The 23,689-nt window shown below is 30.1% G+C and overlaps 1 protein-coding gene across 1 annotated transcript; it reads right to left on the minus strand.

Annotated features, from left to right (window-relative positions):
* Positions 1-13,250: 13,250 nt before the first annotated feature.
* LOC145067862 (uncharacterized) lies at positions 13,251-14,952 on the minus strand. Its single transcript, XM_079014900.1, has 2 exons — positions 14,348-14,952; positions 13,251-13,272 (listed from the first exon to the last, which is right to left on the minus strand). Exons 1-2 carry the CDS (start codon positions 14,950-14,952, stop codon positions 13,251-13,253), a joined length of 627 nt encoding a protein of 208 aa, XP_078871026.1.
* Positions 14,953-23,689: the final 8,737 nt, after the last annotated feature.

The following is a 23,689-nucleotide window of genomic DNA, read 5'->3' on the forward strand; positions in this document are numbered from 1 at the left end:
TGGTTTGTAATAGGGCTAGTCTTTTGTTACTTTAAATATGAATGGATTGTGTTATGTTACTGCTTGTAATAGGGCTAATATCTTGGTACATTATTTATGAATAGTTTGTAATAGGGGCAGTATTTTGATACTTGTTTTAGCCAATATGTTGGCACTTTTGGATGAACTAGTTTGTCACCCTCATTGCCCTGTAATAGTTTAGTACTAATTAATGGAATGTTTTCTTCTTATGATACACCATTGGGTAGATAATAATTTGGTTTATATTGATTTTTACATTTATATTTTCCATAATAGTTTGGTACTAAATTAGATTGTTATATTCTTCTTATGATGTCACCCTCATTGCCCTGTTATAGTTTGGTACTAATTAATGGTCAATATGCTGCTTATACATCACTTTAAAACATAATCAATACAACACTGCTACAACCATTACAGTACATTTGCATTACAATACATAGACAACCTAACCAATACATAAACACCATTTTCATTGATCTTAAAAATCTTAACCATCTGCATTACAATACATACACAACTTAACCATTACAGAAAAGGATACCTTCACATTCACTGCTACAACCTAACCATTACAGATAATGATACCATCACATACATTGCTACAACCTAACCATTACAGAAAACTTTACCATTACAATAACAACTCATCCCCACCTTACAACTTGTAAACAAGTATCACCAAGAACAATACCCAACTAATAAATAAACATATTTTCAAGAAAAGATTTTCATTTTTCAGCTTCTTGTTCAACCTCACAAGCCAGGAGATTGTCAATCTGTCACCATGATCCTTTTCATCATCATCTACCCAAGCAATAAATCCTTTACGTGGTTCCTGTCAATTTCAAAAGCCACGGTTACAATACCTATAATCGCATACAGTTACGATTACAAAATTCTCAACTACAACATACCTTAATTGGACATGCGTAAAAGGGTCTTCCCGGATTATTGTTAGTAGTTGAAGTCCGAATTACAGCAGCACGCCCACAATCGCATTGAACCATCCTTGATTTGAACATCCTTAGGTGTAACCGCTTCAAACGATGGAGGATTGAAAGAAACTCTAAATTAGGTTCGATCCTGATGAAAAATTAGTATTTGAAGATCGTTGGAAATGTGAAAAGACTTTTATACCCCCAACGTGCAAGGCACGTGGGGTGTCTAACGGAAACAATTGACGGAATGTGAGAATAGGGACTAGGCGGGTTACATAATTAAAAGTTGAGGACAGTCCGAGTTAGAAAAATAAGTTAGGGACCAAGCGTGTAATTTACACTAAACCACAGGGACCATTCGCGTAATTTACTCTATAAATAATCATATTTGAATATTAACATTAGAATTTACTAGAAACACACACACACACACAAACACATATAGGAATAAGTTCAAATAAAAATAGTAAGTAAAATGAGAACATGAAAACATTATTTTTAAGTTATTATTCTACTATGAATGTTCTTTGTATCGTATTCTAGTAAATTCTAATGTTAATATTCAAATATGATTATTTATATATTAACTTTTATGTCATCATTAAGCTAAGAATTTTGTATATGCGTATCATTGTTGTAAATTCTAATGTAAACATTAACGTATGATTATTCATATGTTTATTGTTGAATAATGAAATAAATTTTAGTATAAAAAGTACATACCAGATTAATAACACAAAATTTATGTTTCAGAGTCTCAATTTACTTGATGGTATATATATATATATATATATATATATATATATATATATAGAATTTAAAAAGTTTTGCGTTTTTATGTTACTTTATACGAAAACTCGATTTATCATATATTTTTGTCGCATGTTTCAATTCATCAAACTTATGTGATAAGTAACTCAATTTTAAGTGAAAGTATTGATCACAAGAACTTTGTGTTGAGTTTTATATATATATATATATATATATATATATAGGGTTAGGTTATTTTGTTTTTAGTAACTATTGTGTGCCAGAATGTACAGATCTGGACCATCGGATGCAATATAATCAAAGGTCATGATCTGAGGGTCCATGATAGAAGAATAGGATAACATATACCATATAATTACACAAATTTCAGCATAAGGGCATTTTAGTCAATTAACCTATATTAAAAAAGGAAAATTTTGGATTTTTAGGGATAATTAATTGCTTTAGTTTTAAAAATCTGAAAATTTTAAAAATAATTCAAAATTATAAATCTGATTTTATTCTGTCAGAATGATATAGTATTAACCATAAACTAGTAAATATATTTTACGATTCCATTAGAATGACAGAATGTCAACCATAAACTAGTAAATACATTCTGAAAAGAATACACAAAATCAATTCTTGAACTAATAATATACCAAATAATTACATTGTATGATTGTGATTCATTGAATAATAAGAACATTCTGAAAGAAAAAAGAAAAAAAAAACATCAAAATCTAAGAAAAACACTAATCTATTATGAGAGAATATTATTTTTTAGCAACAATTTATACATTGTAGCATAACACATTCTGGTATAATACACTCTCGTTCTCTATGTTCTTCCTTCTCCACATCAAATGTTAGCCTCTTGAAAACCTAAATCCACAAAGAAAACATAATCAAGTTTAAAAAACTAAAAAATTCAATGCATTCTAAAAGAATAAAAACTATAAATTCCGACGGAATGTATTAAAGAGTATAAAGTTTGACAGAATGTAGTAGAAAATAAAAACTATAAATTCTAACAGAATGTAGTAGAGACTATAAAGTCAACCATAAAATATCACAAATTCATTGCTAGTTACACAAATATACTTGTTGTTGACAATTATTCTCAAACATTCTAACAGAATACATTTATATAAAATAAATTCTAATAGAATACATTTCATAATTCAAGAGCTGTGATTGAATACAGAATTGAAGAGCTATGATTGAATCATCAACACACATCTACATTCATTCCCAGTCATGAATTCAAGAAACAAACACACATTTACATTATCGATTTAGAAATATGAACACCAATTTTGACTTTTTCGAAACAAAATCCAACTTAGAACTGTGAAGTGGAAGTTGTATCAGAATATTTCTTCAATCGAACAGAAATAAACAATTGAAGAAATCGAATTTAATAAGATGATGAACACCATCTCGATCTTGAATCAAAATCGAGATAAAATAATTTCCAGTTATATCCCCTAGTTGTTGGATTACCGGACCAGAGAAAGAAGAACAGGAGGCTGTCAGAGCATACCTCCGTCCAAGTACCTGCAATTGCTGGGATTTCCTCACCGTTTGCTCTTCGCTTCTCATTCGTGTTCACGGACCCCACAACAGCGCCACTGCTCCTCCGCATCCCCTTCTTCAGCCTCATCGACCCTAGAGTCCATCATCGATTGCGAGACGAGAGTATTTTCTCCCTTTTGGATTCGTCGATTGTAGAAGAAGCAGAATCGATGATGGAGATAGTGTTGATGTCGATGATGAAGTGTTCGGCCACAAACATAACTAGGTTGAATATATTTAGTTTATTTCCTTAATTGAATGATTAGTTTATTTCCTTAATAGAATGATTTCAATTAAATAATTTCCTTAATTAAAAGTACAAAATGTCCCAAATACCCTTTAATGATTTATTTAATTATTTATTATTTCTTGATTTCTCATTGGTGCATTTAGGCACACAATAGTTGCTAAAAGCATTTGAACCTATATATATATATATATATATATATATATATATATATATATATATATATATTGTTCAGGTTTATTTAAGACTATGCTAAATTTGTGAGACCGTGAGAGCAAATCTAAAAATAATTTTAAAACACAAAATAAAAGGAGAAATCCGAAAATTCTTTTTTTAATTATTATTTTACTCACTTTCATTACCTATAAAAAATAAACAAATAAAATTACCGTTTTTTTTTTTAATACGTGAAATATTCTAATAGAATATTACACCGCAAATATTCTAATGTGATTTTTAGAATGTTAAAATATTCTACTAGATTTGTCAGATATGTAGAATATTCTAATATTTTATTAGAAAAAAGATATTTTATTATTATTATTTTATTTTTTATTTTTTTGGTATTTTTTATTTTTTTGTTGGAAAATATAAATTCCAAAAATAATATTTGATAAAAAAAAAATTTCAAAAAAATTCAACTATTTTGCATTTTAAAAATGTTTTTTTTATTTACCAAATGAATGGCTAGGGTTCACGGTCTCACAAAATTAGACTGTCTCACATGAATCTAACCATATATATATATATATATATATATATATATATATATATATATATATATATATATATATATATATATTTATATATATATATATATAGAGGGTTGCGTCTCACAGCCTCACAAAAAACATTTTATTTTTGTGTCATCTAAAAATATGTTTATTAATTACTCATGAGTTCTAACATAATTTTTTTTCTCATAGGATCGCAAGCCTATATATATATATATATATATATATATATATATATATATATATATATATATATATATATATATATATATATAGGCTTTCGATCCTATGAGAAAAAAAAATTATGTTAGAACTGATGAGTAATTAATAAACATATTTTTAGATGACACAAAAATAAAATGTTTCACCCAAAATCTCTCAAGTAACGATTCGAAGATCCATTTTTTTTGGGATTTGTTGGTCAGTTTCTTCAAACTCATGTTTTATATATCATACTCGATAACATTTCTTTCCTCCATCATCGTTTTACCATCCCTATTTTCTTTCCTCCATTATCGTTTATTAATTCACCCCAGTGAACATTGATTTTTTCCACTGTTAGGAAGATCTAAGATAATCAATATTCTTGCTTCCTTATCAAAACTATTGCGTCGATCTTGAATCTACATATTCAATTGCTAATCATGAATCCCCTAACCGCAATCTTTATATAATAAAACAACGTATTTTCATGAGGTTTAGTACCTAAGCTTAGATGGGGCTGTAATGTATATTCACTTTTCCCTATATATATATATATATATATATATATATATATATATATATATATATATATATATATATATATATATATATATAAAGTTCGAATGAGAATCATTAAAAGTTAAGAATCGTAAGAACCACTAATTTTATCTAATCAAATCTGGTTCTCATTTCTTACCATTACAAAACATAAAGTTCTACAGCCACTTTCTTTCTTCTATACTTCTAACCTTGGATACAACCACCGTCAGACACCATTAGCCACCATCGATTATCAGACCGACCACCACCTCCTCCCTCCCTGTCGATGTCTCTCCCCTCTCCCTTCATTTATGGTTGTTCAGCTCTAGTTATTTCTCTCTGATCTATATGAAAACCACCAATCTGGTCAACTATCACCACCACAAACCTCTGATGAGTTTCCTTCAAACTCTGGCGAATCATATCTGTTACACATCTGCCGCCTCCGTCGGTGGCACACGACGAAACAACTCCGAACCTGATGTAAAGTTGATGTGTTTCAGGTTAGATCTGCATCGTCCTCCTCCGCTCCTTATTGTCTTCATCTTCATCTGACGAGCATCATCGACCACAACAAATTTATTGACGACGAGGTTTTTAGATCTGAAGTGTTTATGTCCAGATCTATGTTCTCCTGTGATAGATCTACGATTTCCGGTGGCAGATCTTTGATTTTCGCCTCTAGATCTACTTTTTATGCCTTCAGATCTACGAGTTTCAGTGCCATTGAGTGACCAGATCGAAAATATCCATTAATCTCCACCGTCGTTGCCTTGTTGCTTCACTGAAACACTACTAACTCGTCTCCATCTCTTTCTCTCTAATCTTCGGTGAAACACCAACATATCTATGCATCACATAATTTGATTTTTTGCTTTTGTTATGCGGTGAATTTAAGGTTTTAATATCACATTTGTAGTATACTTGTCTTAATATTAGTTTTTACTACTATTAAGTTGTGAAGCTAAGTTTGCTTTTATTTGTTATAATATTTTCATAAAATTGTTACTCACATTTTATGCTTTAGTGTTATTACGTTGTGAATTGAACTTAAAATGTGTGTTATTATGTTAGTGTTTTTAAAAAAAATGTGTATTTAGTTTTTTTTTTTAATTGTGAATCGTGATGTTTTAATGTTCCAGTTACTGTTTTATTTTATTAAAGTTATTTTTGACTGTTTTTAATAAGAATATATAACTTTTAAGCTGTAAATACATACTTTTATAAGTTTTAAGTTGTGAATCCAAGTTTCTTTTCTTATTTTTTATAATATTTTAATGGAATTATTGTTCATAATTTAGGTTTTTTGGTTGTTATGTTGTGAATTGTATTTAGAATATGTTATTATGTAGATGTTTTCTTAAATAAAGTGAATTTAGTTTTTTTTTTTTTTTAGTTTGTGATTTATGATGTTTAAATGTTTCACAAATTATTTAGTAATATTGAGGTTAGTTTTAACTATTATTAATAAGAAAAATATAAGTTTTATGCTAAAAATACATGAGTTTTTATTAAGAAAAAACATCATAAATGGTCCCTGTGTTTTCCCAGATTTTGAAGTTTAGTCCCCGTGGTTTAAAAATCTCATAAATGGTCCTTGTGCTTTCAAAACTTTTGACAGATGATCCTTATCCCTCACACCGTTAGAACCCCACCGTTAACCCTTATTTCATTAAAATAATATAAGGGCAAATCGGTCTTTTCACCTGTGCCCTCTTCTTTATAACCAAATGCATGTCTATATTCTGAAAACCCTTCTTGCACCCACCCTCTTCTACTGTCACTCTACTGTGTATCCAATTGCAAAACGATTTCTACGAGTGTCGAATATGGCGATTTGTAGATGTGGAATGGAAACAATGAAGTTGACCTCATGGACGGATTGTAACCCAGGAAGGAAATTTTTGAATTGTTCAAGATGTGGGTTCGTAAGGTGGGTTGACCCTCTGATGTGTGCAAGTGCAGTGGTGATGATTCCAGGTTTGATAAGATCAAAGAATCGATTGGAAGAGAGGGTTGCGATTGCAAGTGCAAAACTTTGGAACTACCAACTGATGTTGTTCTCTTCATGGATGTTTTTTTTTGGTTTTATTTTAACCAGTAAGGATTTGGATGGTAATAGGATGGGGTTTTTGGTTTCTTTTGTATGCATCTAATTAGTTCAGGGGGTTTTGGATTGTGATGGAATGGGTATTTTTGGTTTCATTTTGTTGTATGAAGTGTAACACATTAAGTTAATGGAAATGATGATTATGTATTTTGTTATAAATCAGTGGTTTTGATGTGCATTTTCGTATGATACATTGTTAAAACTGCATCTTGCAAATGGTTAGGAATGGTATTTCAAATCTACATTATTATATATGCATCTTTTTCAGAAAAGTTTGAAGAGGGTAATTCATAAGCAAAATGTTGATAAAATCATTACAAGTCTGTGTTTAACCGATAAAAACATGATACTTACTTTCAACATACTTACTGATGGAAGGTCTTAACGCATACAAACATTACAAAAGACCTAATTACCATAATTTAAACAACCAAACCATAATTTAAGTTTCAAAGGACCTAACTACCCAAACATCCAACTAACTACTTAACTACTGAACAGAATTGCCTAAATTACCCTTTCCCTTTCCTTGTGTCTTCCCCTTTGCATGTGTCTTCCCTTTTCCCTGTGTCTTCCCCTTTGAACCAACTTCACCAATGCCTCCCCGCCCTTTACATGTTCTGGAATTGCGCCCCTTGTTATGACACTTTGAACAAGTGACTGCAAGAAATTTGCTACTCAATTTTGTGGTTTGGCTATTGGGCTCATCAACACCTTGCCTTCTCTTCTTTTTTGGCCTCCCAACCTACACATATGCATTTACTATATTTAAAAGATTAACATACATGCTGGCATTAAAAGTAAATATCTAGCCTAGTTGACATAACAACCTGTGTGTGATATTTTGGTGGAGTTAAAGTGAATGGAAAATCACTTTTTGGCCACATTGAACGACCATTTATTGGATCAATTTTGTTCAGATACATGGCTCTCCATGTTGATAACTTATAGCAAGGTTGGACCCAATCCTCAACATCAGGGGCATCTTCTCCATTTTCAATTTTGTTCCATATAGCAGAAACAGCATGCCTACATGGAAACCCTGTAATCTCCCAGAACCTACAAGTGGAACTTTTTTCATTTAGGTTCACCACATACTGATCCTGCCATGTGCTTGCAACTTGGTACTTTCCTGCCCCATTATACTTAGCTACATACTTTGTTGCTTGAGTCTTAATCTCCTCTAAAATTATAGTTGCAATAGTACTTAGTTCCCCTTGACACTTATCTATTTCCTTTTGCACAACACACAGTCTCTACATGAGATACTCTCTAATATACTCTAAGTATGATTGGTTTATCCCTACCTTCCTCTATCTTAGCATTGAATACCTCACAAAGATTATTCAACAAACAATCAGTGTGTGCCCTACCTGTGAAAAGCATATTCAAAAAGAGGAATTACAAATTTTATATTAAAACATAAAACCCAACAACTTCTAAATGACATACCACTGAAGTGAGATTTAGACCATGTCTCTGTAGGAATCTTACACAACCAAGCATGAGCTTCATCATTCATTTTCTTTAAATCATCCATTACATATTTAAAGTGATTTAATGTTGTTTCTCTACCACATTGCCAGACCAAGTCACTCAACTCTTTTCCTTTCCATTGTTTCTTCAAATTCTCCTGAATATGCCTCAAACAAAACCTATGTTCTGCATTGGGGAATACCTTTGCAACTGCTGGTATTATCCCCTTAACAAATGCAAATACAGTCAGTTTCATTTATAAAAATAGAAAGTAAAATTCAATATGGTAAAACATACCTTTTGTCTATCAGAAATGAAGGTAAAATTTGAATTTGCTCCCAATTCCAAGTCTTCTCCTAACAGTTCCATGAACCAGGTCCAAGAACTAGTTGTCTCAGGCTCTACCACTTCATATGCTATAGGGTATATTCCATTGTTTGAGTCTAGACCCACAGTAGTTAGTACCTGCCCTAGATATGGGCCTTTCAAGAATGTACCATCAACTCCCAGGAAATCCCTTAACCCAGCTTTGAATCCCAACTTCAATGCACCTAGACATACATATATTCTTCTAATAGTTCTTGTAGTAGTCGACAAGCATGGATCAGGATACACATCTATCCTAACAATTGAACCAGGATTAGTGTTTAGCAGTTCCAAAGCATAATCCCTCAGATACCCATATTGAAGTTGGTAGTCCCTACTAATCACACATTCAGACATTTGCTTTGCCCTACCAACCTTTTGAACTGACATAACAAGCTCCAACTTCGTACACAACTCCTCGTGCAAAGCTTTGATTGGAATTTTAGGGTTACTCTGAATTTGTGGGAAAATTAAGTTTGCTAAATATTTGGAAGTACAAGCTTTAATTGATCTTGTCTGCAAACATTTATGGACATCATATACTGTTTTCACCAACCAATCCTTATTCTCATATGGCCTTGAGATTTGGACTGCCCAAGGACATTTTCCTTTTTTACTAATCACATTTTTGCCCTTGCACTTTACCTTACTTCTTGTTGATAGCCCACCACATTAAACTATTTCAACTATGTCATTCCCTATACTTTCGGTTTGCTTGTTTAAAATTCCATGTTCATCTACATCCACAACACTTTGGAATTCACTTATGTCTACATCCACATCAAATTGCAAGTTAGACTCATGTACAATGTAGTCACTATCATCAGAATCATCTCCACTATAATCAAAACCATCTTCATTCTGACTATAGAAAGCATCTCCACTGTCATCACTTACCATGCCCTCTAGAATTTCCATTTCTACTTGATTGTCTTCACCAATTGGTACACTGTACTCAGCATCAAAGTCAGCATAAGTTGAATAGTTATCTGTAAATGATTCAAATTAATCGAGTCTTACACTTTGTTGTCCATCAATATCCTCACAAATTGGTTCCTCTGCAAGATTGCCTAAATTACCCTTACACACTTCTTCTATGTGGTCCATGATCAATCCTTCATTCACATCAATGACATTACTTCGTTGGCTAACTTGAGATATGACATATGGAACAATAGTCTTTGAATGATCCTGACTGTCATCCATATCTATTACCTGTGACTGGTCAACAACATGGTTGGCAGGGTGGTCTAACTCAAGCTTTTTACTACACGATCCTACTTCTCTTCTACAAGGTTTTTTTCTATTAAGTTCCAGTGACACACTCTCAGGTTCCAGTTCCTCAATAACAACTTTGGAAGGAGACTTAAAATAACTAGCTACCCTTGTCTGACCAAATTCAATATAGACCTTTACAAGTCTGTGCTTAGGGACATACGAAACCAATTTAAGAACATCTTGGTCATTACCTAAAGGCAATAACCCTTAGTCTAAGTGAAATTCAGGGATACAGAAATGGTAGTAAAGAGTTTGTTCACCTTTGTACCCTAATTCTCGAACCATGTCATCTAGTTCATGGACTGAAAATAAATCAGTGTCAACATGATCTACGTATGATATGGTACCATCGACGTATTTCCTTCCAGGGTGACTTGGTGAAGACACCATTATAGTGTATCTTCAACGTGAAATAGTTATCATATCCCTCTGTAAACACAAAAAAAAGGTAAAGAAGATGATTTATGTTCACCCATACATTCAAGGAAAACAAAAACTTAAGTTTTTTTGTTTTTTTTTTATGAAAAATCTTACCGTATCTCGATTGCAAATCCTTCAAGCACACATTTTTTTTCACGCAAACACCTTATTGACAGAACCATTGTCCTTTGGTGTTGTGTAAACCCTAAACCCCAATTTCGTTTCTTTGGATGAGAGTGATCTGTTGAAGACGAAGTCACTGTAATCTTGGGAGATTAAGAGTGTTTGGGAGTTGACGTGAAGAAGACAGTGGCATAATCATTTCCCTCAATAAAGAAGAGGGCACAGGTGAAAAGACCGATTTGACCTTATATTATTTTAATGAAATAAGGGTTAACTGTGGGGTTCTAACGATGTGAGGGATAAGGATCATCTGTCAAAATTTTTGAAAGCACAGGGACCATTTATGAGATTTTTAAACCACGGGGACTTAACTTCAGAATCTGGGAAAACACAGGGACCATTTATGATGTTTTTTCTTTTATTAATTTTAACATGGGAAAACATGATTTTTTTATAAGTTTTAAGTTGGTTTTTAAATCTATCAGAATATAATTTTATAGAGCATACCAAGTGTTTCATTAAATTGTGAATAAGAGTAGTGAAATTCTTTATTAAACTGTGAATTTTTATGGTGCACACAACGTATTTGATGAAAACTTTTCGACAAATCATGTGAATACTATGAATAAGAGTCTCAAAATGTTTTATTAAACTGTGAATGAAATTATTGAAATGTAAGTTCTAAGTGTAAAATATGGGTTTTAAATGTACATTTTTTTGCATTAAATTGTGAATTGATTATATTAAGTTGTGTATTTTGTGTATTAAACTATGAATTAAATTTATTAAGTTGTGAATTGAATGTATTAAGAAGTGCATTGACTATATTAAGTTCTTAATTTTTTAATAATTTTTTTTCTTCTAAAATATGAGACGAAAGACATTATACATAAATATGATTTTATCTAATTTTGAATAAAATATGTAAAATATAAAATGTGAATATTTATGTAAATAAACTTTGAAAGAAACACTAGCCTATAAATCTTAAGGTATAAATATAATTTTTAAGTTAAGGATATGGTTGTGAATGTATAATTTTTGTGTATTAAACAATGACATTATTATATTAAGTTGTGAATTTTTATACTAAGTTATGAATTGACTGTTTTAAGCTGAGAATTATTAATAAATTTTGTGTTAAAATATGAATGATTTATGTAAGTATGTTTATATTGATTTTCTTATGAATATATTTATTTTTAGCGTTGTATAAATATGTAAAAGTGTATTAGTTTTTATAATTATTTTCCATTAAACTCAAAATTAGTGAATTATATGGTTTATTAAACTGTGAAAATAATATTTAAGATGTGGATCTATGATTCTATATATATGATTTTATATACAGATCTGATTTAGACAAAATAATGGATGCGAGGGTAGCACGGCTGGTTGCTGGTGACATGTGGTACTTGGTGGTGTCAAAATTTTCACTTGACTTATCTGAATATGTATATTCGTGTATAATAAATTGTATTAATTTATGAATTTTATGTATTAAACTGAGAATGGACTGTATTAAAGTGTGTATTTTATATAAATTTGATTTTAAAGTATGAATGAATGTATGCATGAAAATAATAGACTATGAATTAGTGAAATAATATGTTTATTAAAATGTGAATATGATCTTTTGAAGAGAAAAATTAAAACTATCAAGGCATAATTTTATTTTTTTATTAAAATTTATATATTTGGCTAAAAAATGAAATTGTATGTGTTAAAAAGTATTACCAAAGAAATAAGAGCCAAAATGTTTGTTCTATTAAACTTTGAATACGGCCAGAAAAATGTCACTAAATTTGGTGTTACGCCGACGGCCGTCCGACATTAGTCTGACAGTGGTCCGATAACAAGTGGCAGCTTTTGTAAACTAGGGAATCGAAAAGTTTGCTTAAATACTATTAATGTTTGATTTGTCCAAAATACCTTTAATGAAAATATTTTAAAAATGGTTTTTAGAGTTTTTAACTTTTTCTTGGTTCTTATTTGAAGCACTCCATATATATATATATATATATATATATATATATATATATATATATATATATATATATATATATATATATATATAAAAGCTATATTCCTAACTTAAATCTTATTATATTTAATTAAGACATTTTATCTATACTTTATATACACTATTCGCATCAAATTTGACCAGATATCAGAGTCCCGTCATCTATATATTCAAATCTATGAGCACTAATTTCTTTAGGGAGTGGTTACGCAGCGGCTGAGGTGGAAGGATACAACTTTGGTAAATATCTAATGAGAATATAGCGTGAAATTGGGACGACACATCAGTTGTGAAATAAGTTGAGTAGATATGTTGCAGATATAGTTGTGTTTGAACGGAGGCACGGTGGAGGCAAGAAAAATGAGAACTTAAAAGAAGTTTAGAACTTTAAAAGAATCATGTATATTACTTGCGTACGAAAAAAGACACCTATTTTTTTTCATAAATGATTAACGAAAGTGCTAAAATTAAAAAAAAAAAAAAAAAAAAAAAAAAAAAAAAAAAAAAAAAAACCATGTTTTTTTATATGCATAAATGTGTACATAAAATATATCATCTATACATTTCAATGATTAAAAGAAGAAAAAATAATGATTGTTAAAACTAATTATAATTATTTATATCATATTGACATGGTAACGTGAATTGTGAGACCACTACCTTGGTATGCGTATAAATACAAGATTTTTGTCAAATAGGCATCCTCAACTTTCTTTCTAATTCAAAAGAGAAGTTAAATAAATATATAAACACCTAGCATAATGGCCAAGTTTGTGCAGTCTCATATGATTGCCTTTTATTTAAACTTTCTTGTGCTTCTAGTTTGCCATGAATGTAAGGTTTGTCATCATTTTTTTTTGAATAGATATCATAAAAAATATTTTCATCGTTTTTAATTTTTTGTTATTTAGGTATCAGAACAGATGACTTTTCATCAACTTGCCCTATATATTGTTTTAGCTTTCGTATAGGCTATTGCTGTTGTAGTGATAGAACATTATGTAACACTGAGCTAGTTTTGTGCAATGGCTCATGTAAGTATATTGGAAAGTGTTGCCCCAAAAAAATATAGTTGATGTAATATTTCGACAATTATGTAATAAACAATATATAAAACTATGTTAAAAAGTGTTAATTGTAAAATTGTAGTTTGTAGAGTATAAAATGTTTAGTGAATAATATAGTTGGAATTCAAAAGATATATATTTCTTTAGGCAAAATCATATTATATACCGGATCATGAATGGTTATATATAATAAATCACGCATAACGTAGAAGAATAGTCATATACCAATAAATACCATGATATATAACTTTACTTAGTGAATATACAGGGCCGGCCGGGAGATTTTGGATGCCTTGTACAGATTAGTAAAAATAGGCCCTAAAACTTGAAAAATCTAAAAAGATGTGAAAAACAATTTTAATTTTTTATTTTCTATTGCAACATAAGTTAAAATTCATTCAAAATAACATAAAAAAACACTTGTCTCTATTTAAAAAGTGTCATCCTCCTAGTATTGGCTGAAACAAACTTTTCAATTATTTCTTCATAAATAATTCTATCCAAAAAATTTATCTCAATTGTAATCAAAGCCAATCCATTAAGCCGTTCTTGTGTCATTGTAGATCGTAAGTAAGACTTCAATATCTTCAATTTGGAAAAACTTCTTTCTGCTGATGCAATAGTAACATGAATGGTTAATAAAATTTTATATGCAATGGATGTATTAGGAAAACAATCAACACGTTTTAAAAAATTTAGAATATCTATTGCTGTCATTTTTTCTTTAGGTAAAAGATGTAGAAGTAATTTTAATTCAACATATAAATCATTTCCATCAATATCTAATTTTTCATCTTGTTTAAGTGAAGTTTCAAGAGTCTTACAACATGACTTTAAGTTCATATCATCTAATGAATGTAATTTTTCAGAATTGAATAAAAACCCAAAAATATTATCATATTGTTGATATTGTTCAAACCTTGTAGTTAGAGAAGAAATTGCTTGATCAACAATGTATAGAAAATATTTTACCCTAAAAGACTCTTGTGGGGATTTTGAAACACTAGAAGATGTATCATTTGAAGGCTCATCAAAATGTTTTTTTACTTTAACTTCACGTTTTTGAGGAAACATTGGTTTAATGTTTATTTCCAAGGCAATTTTCTTTTGCAATTTGTAAAGCATTTAAAAAACCAACTTCTCTATATTCTTTAAAAAAAGAAATAAGTCCCTTTATTTTTTCCATAGCAACATCAATAAACATATCTTTTGATTGCAATTGTTTGCTAACAAAATTAATAGTATTCAACATTTCATACCAAATTACTAGAGCCATTATAAACTCAAAGTTACCAAGTTCATTTTTTGCTAAGGATTTAGCTTCACTTTTTATTTTTGGATCATTATCACTTTTACCAATTTGAAATAAAGCTTTTTTAACATCTAAAATTTGAAATCATATTGCTTTTACACTATCAACACGACTCTCCCAACGAGTGGATGACAAAGATTTAGGAGTTAATCCTTTCACATTATCTCTTAAAACTTGCCATCTTTTAGTCGAATTTGCAAAGATCGTATAAATACGTTGTATGGTTCCAAAAAAACCTTTAGCTTTACCACAAGTATTAGCCATATCACACAAAGTTAAATTCAAACTATGACAACCACAATAAGTGTAAAAAGCTCTTGAATTTATATCTAAAAGTTTTTTTTGCACTCCTTGATGTTTTCCTTTCATATTTGACCCATTGTCATAACCTTGTCCACGCACATTATTAATGTCAAGCACATTTTGATGTTAAGCACATTAATAATGTGCATGGACAAGGTTATGACAATGGGTCAAATATGAAAGGAAAACATCAAGGAGTGCAAAAAAAACTTTTGGATATAAATTCAAGAGCTTTTTACACTTCTTGTGGTTGTCATAGTTTGAATTTAACTTTGTGTGATATGGCTAATACTTGTGGTAAAGCTAAAGGTTTTTTTTGGAACCATACAACGTATTTATACGATCTTTGCAAATTCGACTAAAAGATGGCAAGTTTTACGAGATAATGTGAAATGATTAACTCCTAAATCTTTGTCATCCACTCGTTGGGAGAGTCGTGTTGATAGTGTAAAAGCAATATGATTTCAAATTTTAGATGTTAAAAAAGCTTTATTTCAAATTGGTAAAAGTGATAATGATCCAAAAATAAAAAGTGAAGCTAAATCCTTAGCAAAAAATGAACTTGGTAACTTTGAGTTTATAATGGCTCTAGTAATTTGGTATGAAATGTTGAATACTATTAATTTTGTTAGCAAACAATTGCAATCAAAAGATATGTTTATTGATGTTGCTATGGAAAAAATAAAGGGACTTATTTCTTTTTTTAAAGAATATAGAGAAGTTGGTTTTTTAAATGCTTTACAAATTGCAAAAGAAAATTGCCTTGGAAATAAACATTAAACCAATGTTTCCTCAAAAACGTGAAGTTAAAGTAAAAAAAAACATTTTGATGAGCCTTCAAATGATACATCTTCTAGTGTTTCAAAATCCCCACAAGAGTCTTTTAGGGTAAAATATTTTCTATACATTGTTGATCAAGCAATTTCTTCTCTAACTACAAGGTTTGAACAATATCAACAATATGATAATATTTTTGGGTTTTTATTCAATTCTGAAAAATTACATTCATTAGATGATATGAGCTTAAAGTCATGTTGTAAGACTCTTGAAACTTCACTTAAACAAGATGAAAAATCAGATATTGATGAAAATGATTTATATGTTGAATTAAAATTACTTCTACATCTTTTACCTAAAGAAAAAATGACAGCAATAGATATTCTAAATTCTTTAAAACGTATTGATTGTTATCCTAATACATCTATTGCATATAGAATTTTATTAACCATTCATGTTACTGTTGCATCTGCAGAAAGAAGTTTTTCCAAATTGAAGATATTGAAGTCTTACTTACGATCTACAATGACACAAGAACGGCTTAATGGATTGGCTTTGATTACAATTGAGAGAAATTTTTTGGATAAAACTATTTATGAAGAAATAATTGAAAAGTTTGTTTCAGCCAATACTAGGGGGATGACACTTTTTAAGTAGAGACAAGTGTTTTTTTTTATGTTATTTTGAATGAATTTTAACTTATGTTGCAATAGAAAATAAAAAATTAAAATTGTTTTTCACATCTTTTTAGATTTTTCAAGTTTTAGGGCCTATTTTTACTAATCTGTACAGGGCCTCCAAAATCTCCCAGCCGGCCCTGGTGAGATTATGAGAGAAATAGAGAATCAGAGAGGAGAGATATCATAGAATAGAGAACGAAAACCAGAATGAAGAAATCATAGAATGAAGAACCTTAATAGAGAATCGTTGCTGTGAGAGAAATACAAAATCGTGTTGGATTTTGAGACCGTTGTGTTGCAGGATACGAAACGCTGAAACGGCTTCCTTGATTTTTGTTAATACCGAGAGAATAGAGGAGAGATTGAAGATCGATTGACGATTGATTGCCTCTTTTTTTCCCGCTCCTTGACTGTGTCAGCACTTCTGGAAATCCCTATTATTTCCTTGCTTGGGCTAATTGGTATTACAGCATTACAAAATTGTGGGGCCCCATGAAATTATGGGCCTTGTGCAGATGCACCAAGTGCACCCTTTAATATCCGGCCCTCTGAATATATATCATGATTAATTTAATTTTTCCATGACATGTCTATGTGAACAATCATTTGTATTAATCGTTTATGAAATGAATCATGTAATAAAAGATTTAGATTTAAATAAAATGAATCATCAAAAACATAGACGAAACATTGACTTCCTTCAAGACCGACATGGTACATTAAATTATTAAAATACTGTGACATCCATGTTTTTTTATTAAACTTGTATTCTTAGATGTGTATGCCAAAAACGACATCTATGTAAAAAAAAATCTACAATTATGAGGAATCCATACATACATAGTACATATGAAAATACATTGCCATGATTGAATAACGGGGACAAGAAAATATGAAAAGTTTCGTAAAAAATGTAAAATAAAGTTATAATTTTAAAAAAATATGATAATCTGGAAAATATGATATTTTTGAAAAGTAAAAGGAAAAATCTTTAAAAACTGTACAAGTAGGATGTTGTATTCGAAAAAAAAATGAAATAATGACAATTGAGGATTAATTTCTGAATGAGATGATCCCATGAGGCAATGAAAGGTTGAGGTATCTTAAAATGATTTCTGAAAGATGTTCAAGTAATAAAATACATTTCAATATTTACAGAATGCTTATCGAGGTGAATTTTTAGAAAGTATGTTGCTACCAAAATTAATCCTAGAAGATTTAATTTGCTACTACTAAGGAACACCATATTTGCATTGTGGTAACTTTGGAACAACCTTGAAGTCTAAGGATGTAAAAGTTGGTGGCTTTGTATGATATTAATGTGAAAATGTATATAAAGTGTATGTATTCATTACATATCCTTTATATGAGAAATTCTATGAATAAATCATGAATAAGAACATTTTAACGTCAAACTAGATGATTTATTAATTGTCAAAGTTTGCTCAACCAAGTTATTTAGCGAGCTGATTAAATTAGTATGTGTTTAATTTGAAGACATGAAACATGTCATTTAGATTTTTCCATGGACTAACCAACTCATGAAGATGTGTGATAAGGGTTGGTTTGTAATTCAATTAGGAGATAAGGATAAGTTTCCACACTAAGAAAATACTCCTTATCCTTATTGGCTCTTATGGCGGTATAGACTAGTATTTATGTAATACTAGGGTTCTTGATTATGATCTTTTATGAGCATATGAGATTAGATTTCTTTGCGGGAGTTGTTACTTGAGCTGATAATTTGTTATATTTATTTGAGATGTGTTTAAGGTTAGTCTCTACTGTCTAACAAAACGGTTCATCAACAATGACCAAATTTTAGAGCATTTGCTATTGTTTATATTGATTGGTTTCATACTTCTTGACCAATAACCGATATTAAAGAAGGGTTCAAATTATCCAATCTGATGTGCACTTTTTTCAATCATCTTTCCTTTCTTAAATACCTTATAATCAAATTCAATCAACAAGTGTACTCATTTTTATAAAAACAACTTCATAATATGGTATCATCAAGACTCACATGCATGATACCGAAACCAAGAACTATAATTTGTTGGAAATCATTATCGATGGTCTTTTATCTTCCCATGAGTCACATAAATGAAGAAATAGTTCATGTTCAAATTATTAGCACCCTAAAAACCTAATGGACTGAAGATGAAAAATGAAAAGTCAATCTTGATGTCAAATCTAGAGATGCAATCTACAATGCCCTACTTTATAATTTTTATCATATGTTTAAAAACTGCAACTCAAGATCTTCAAGACGCTCAAAGTAGCATACGATAGATTTGATGTGTTTAATGGAATGAAGAAAATAGTCTTAATCATTATACTTTTTTCTTAAATCTTTTAACATAATACATAAGCAAAAAACTTTATAAAACCCTTTATTTAAAAAAAACAATTAAACCACAACGCCACATTTGTACCAATATCCCAAAATCCATTAATAAAAAGTAAAATGCATGAGAGGTTTTTAGAAGTTTAAAAAATAAAATACCATACGTCCAACGAGGTATCAAATACTAATAGAAATATACTCAAGATAACCCAACCTCACAAGAAACTCCTAGCGCACCTGAACTATCAGAAGCCGAACATAGCAAGATACAAGTGTCAACAAATGATTTGTGAGAAAGTCATTTGTACAATGCAAAACTGAACATAGATTAATCCCCAAACCGGTCAATCATTTGAATTATCATCACATAGTATGTTTTTCACACATTGCTTATCACCGCATACATATGTTATTCATTGCTAAAGTGAAGAATTATAACATAAAATTAGTGTTCTTGTGGTCTCACTTTACTTGGTGTTTTCATTTTAACCATCCCATATTATATATATATATATATATATATATATATATATATATATATTATATATATATATATATATATATATATATATATATATGTGTGTGTGTGTGTGTGTGTGTGTGCATGGCTAAGTTCACGTGTTCTTACATCTATTGTATGGTCAAAAGACACTTGTATACCAATGGATGAGTACAACTAATGGCATTGATCTGAAAGTCTATGATATTATAATGAGATAACATCTACCATATAATCATACAAAATTCAGGATAAGTATATTTTGGTCAATTAAACTATATTTAAAAAAAAGATTTTTTTTTGGATTTTAGGGATATTGAATTCACTTAATTTTTAAAATCAAAACTTCTTAAATTAGTTCAAATATAATTCTTATGTAGTTTGTAATCATAACCGATTTTATTCATTCATAAGGTTATTTTGTCAGATTAATATTTTGTTAGAATGTTATTCTATTAAAATATTATTCAATAGAAACAAAAGTCTTGAACCCTAGTTGAATAATAAAAAATTCTTATATATTCATAGACACCTAAACTTAAATACAAATTTATATATATTCTTATAGAGTAATAGGCTTAAACATTTTAATATAATTATATGTATTATAACAAAATGTCATCAAAAATGAATTAATTATTTTAAAAAAATAGCATTCTTAAATATACAGTTATTGAACAAATACATTTGATCTTCTTCAATGGTCCAAATAATCGACTTTATTACTATTATTCTCACAAAAATGTGATATATTATCGTAATAATACAATTCTTGGCATATATAGTTGTTGTTGAACATGATTCCAATTCTTTCAATTGTATGATCAATCTTTGATTCCATCTTCAAGCTATTCTGAAAGAATAACATGCATTACTTATTAGTATTACAAGTTAAGCAGAATGATTTGACTACACTAACGTAGCATCAAACAATTACTTATTAGTAATTTAGTAACCAAAATACATATTACATAAATTTTAAAAAACGTCTTAAAGACATTCTGATAGAATTCTTGGGAGGTAAAAGCTAAAGTAGTCACCAAGTGAACCAACGAACATGCCCACTCAAAGTGAGTGCATGGTTTAACCTTTTGATACAATGTGAACTTATGACAATAGAATATAAATTTAGGAAATTTGTATCTTAATAAGTGCTTACCATTGCCATATAATAAACAAACAGACAGAGGGAGAAAAATAAGACAACAAATATTAATCCAATAATTGTTTGAATATACACATTAAGCTTAATAACCAGAAGAAAAAATTTGTCTCTAGATGCTAAAAATGATCTCAAAGTAATCGAGTATTATAGAGCATCCTATAATTAATTATCTTTCTATACAATATTAATTTATCTTCCCAGCCAATCATCAAGAATAAATAATTGATTTATTTTGGAGGAAAATATAGACCTGTACCTTCATTTTTTTAGAGTAAATGTATTCAAAAATTTGGAGCGTATCTCTTTGTACATTTGAAAACTCAATACTAGATACTAAACATATCCACTGAGAACTATATGTAGGAGCCTTATGTGACATGATTTCCTCATAAGCCTCTTCTTTTCAAATCCTACAAACATTTTCAAGATTAACAAATTAAAATAAAACATGAAATTCCTAGCTTTCAATTTGTCTTTCTAGTGTGACATTCTAGAATTTAGGTCAAAAACTTTAGATAGTCACTTCACTATGAACCTCTTTGTAAACCAACCTATTGGAGTTTAATGTATATTTTTGAAAATAAATAGTGTCATTACAATTAAAATAAGATATGTGATGATATCTTACTTCAAATTGTGGAAAATATGAAACAAATTGTGCAACACAAACCGTAACACTAGTTAATACGTCTGAAAAATTGAAATTTCATATTAAGCAGGTGTGAGCGAAGCGAACACTCTAGTCTTGTACTTGTTCACTATAAAGAATGTCCAAAATGGAGATCGTATGCAAAGATACGACCGTTATAAGCAAAAAAACCAGTATAATACTGATTTTCTTTAAACTTCATAAACTATTTTGATTCATTGAGGCACTAGAACACATCAGATGGAAATTCCGAAAATGATTTTGGACTCAGGTTATTCCATAATCAAAATATTTTTATTAGAATTATTTGCAAAAGTCAAAAAATAGACGTTTCGGGACAATTAAACGCGAATCTTTAGATGCGATTTCCCGGAGTTCTACAACTAAAAAAATTAATACATTTGGGTTTTTTGAATCGTTGAACTTGGCTACATGATTCACCATGTTTGAAAAAAAAAATATTAGACATCGGGATCTTGGCATGCAAATATAGGAAGGTTTGGGGAATTTTTTAGAATGGTGACATCACCATGACCGCCATGCTTGCATGAAGGATTAGAAATCAACCATTTGCTTCATTCTTCTCCCTTACTCACGTCCACCATTACCTCCACCAATTTACCTCCTATGCTCCATCACTTCTAAGAGTATAAGCACGACCTTCCTTTATGTGTCTGACATTTCAAGAGAGTATGGCTTGCATGGTTGCATGAAACATGCTTGAGGCTATAAATAATCGTTAATCTTTAGAAAGAGAAATGTATGTATAGATTTATATAAGGTTGACACCCCACCTACGATTGCTAGCTAAAACCATGACAGTCAATTCAAAGCGGGTGCTTACTATCTATAGTCGTTTCTACGACATGTAATGAAGCGTTGTAGGGGATACTTCAGTCACATAGATCGGTTATAAGACTTACTATAAACATTAACTAGATCTCTCATTCTCTACAAACCATGGATTTGGTTTCTCTCACTATAAACCATGGATTTGGCTTCTCTCTAGAAACCATTGATTTGGTTTCTCTCCCTCTACTAAAAATTTTAAGTATGGATTTAATTATGGTTTATCAATCTAGAAAACATTTTGAAGTATGGTTTTACTTAAAAGCAAATAAACTTCTTTTGGCATTTTAAAAGTATTATTATTGCACTAGCAGAAAATTTGTAACTCTCACCAACCTTGTGTTGACCCTCAAAACTACATGTATTCTTAAGGAATCACTAAATAAGAAATTTGGACGATGAAATACTCATGGATTTCAGGAGACCTAGCTTAGAAGATTTTGTTATATCTTCCTACCAATTTAAGTTAATCCTTGTATTATAATATTATATGTAAGAACATTGTATTCAAACTTCAATATGGAATACAATTTTTGTTATTGTTGTACTTGTTTTATATATTTGGTTTACATGTGATCCATGAACTAAGTCGCACTTCCCAGCACGTTCTGCCACCTCGATTGGGGGTGTGACAGATTGGTATCAGAGCTAAATAGGATATAAAGAACTTGTATCCTCAAAAGAGGAATAAAACTATAACAACAGACTCCTAATAAAAGTATTATTATTAATCACCCTACTTATCGACTACTTATTGGAAAGGTAATTGGTTTGAACTATCGCTCAGGTTGCTAGATTTTAGCACGACTATATGCTAAAATGGTCTTTCCATCCAATACTTCTCATTTGACCCTGGTCCTTACTCGATAGTATTGGAGTACAATAGAAAAACTAATAATACTACAAACCTCACCAACACGAAATATAATAGTTATATATATATTCTGACCCACGTTGAGAACACTTAATAAAATCCTGACATTTCTTCAACTAAAGCTACCAGCCTTACCCTTTAGGTCAAACTCATCGACTAAGGTTAATACAGTACATAAGCCATACCACAAATAAAACTTGAAAATGCGTCTATGTTATTTATGGTCGAGCTAGTCCACAACCAACCTTGAGCAAGGAGTTTGACAGACTACAACGGTTGAAAGTTTAAAAGATTGAAGAATGTTCTCAACATTCGCTATAGATACCTAGTACCTTAGAATCCTTATGTCAACC

Source organism: Lactuca serriola, chromosome 8 (assembly GCF_051521515.1).
Source record: "Lactuca serriola cultivar US96UC23 chromosome 8, Lser_US96UC23_V15, whole genome shotgun sequence".
In the NCBI taxonomy this organism is placed as follows: Eukaryota; Viridiplantae; Streptophyta; class Magnoliopsida; order Asterales; family Asteraceae; genus Lactuca; species Lactuca serriola.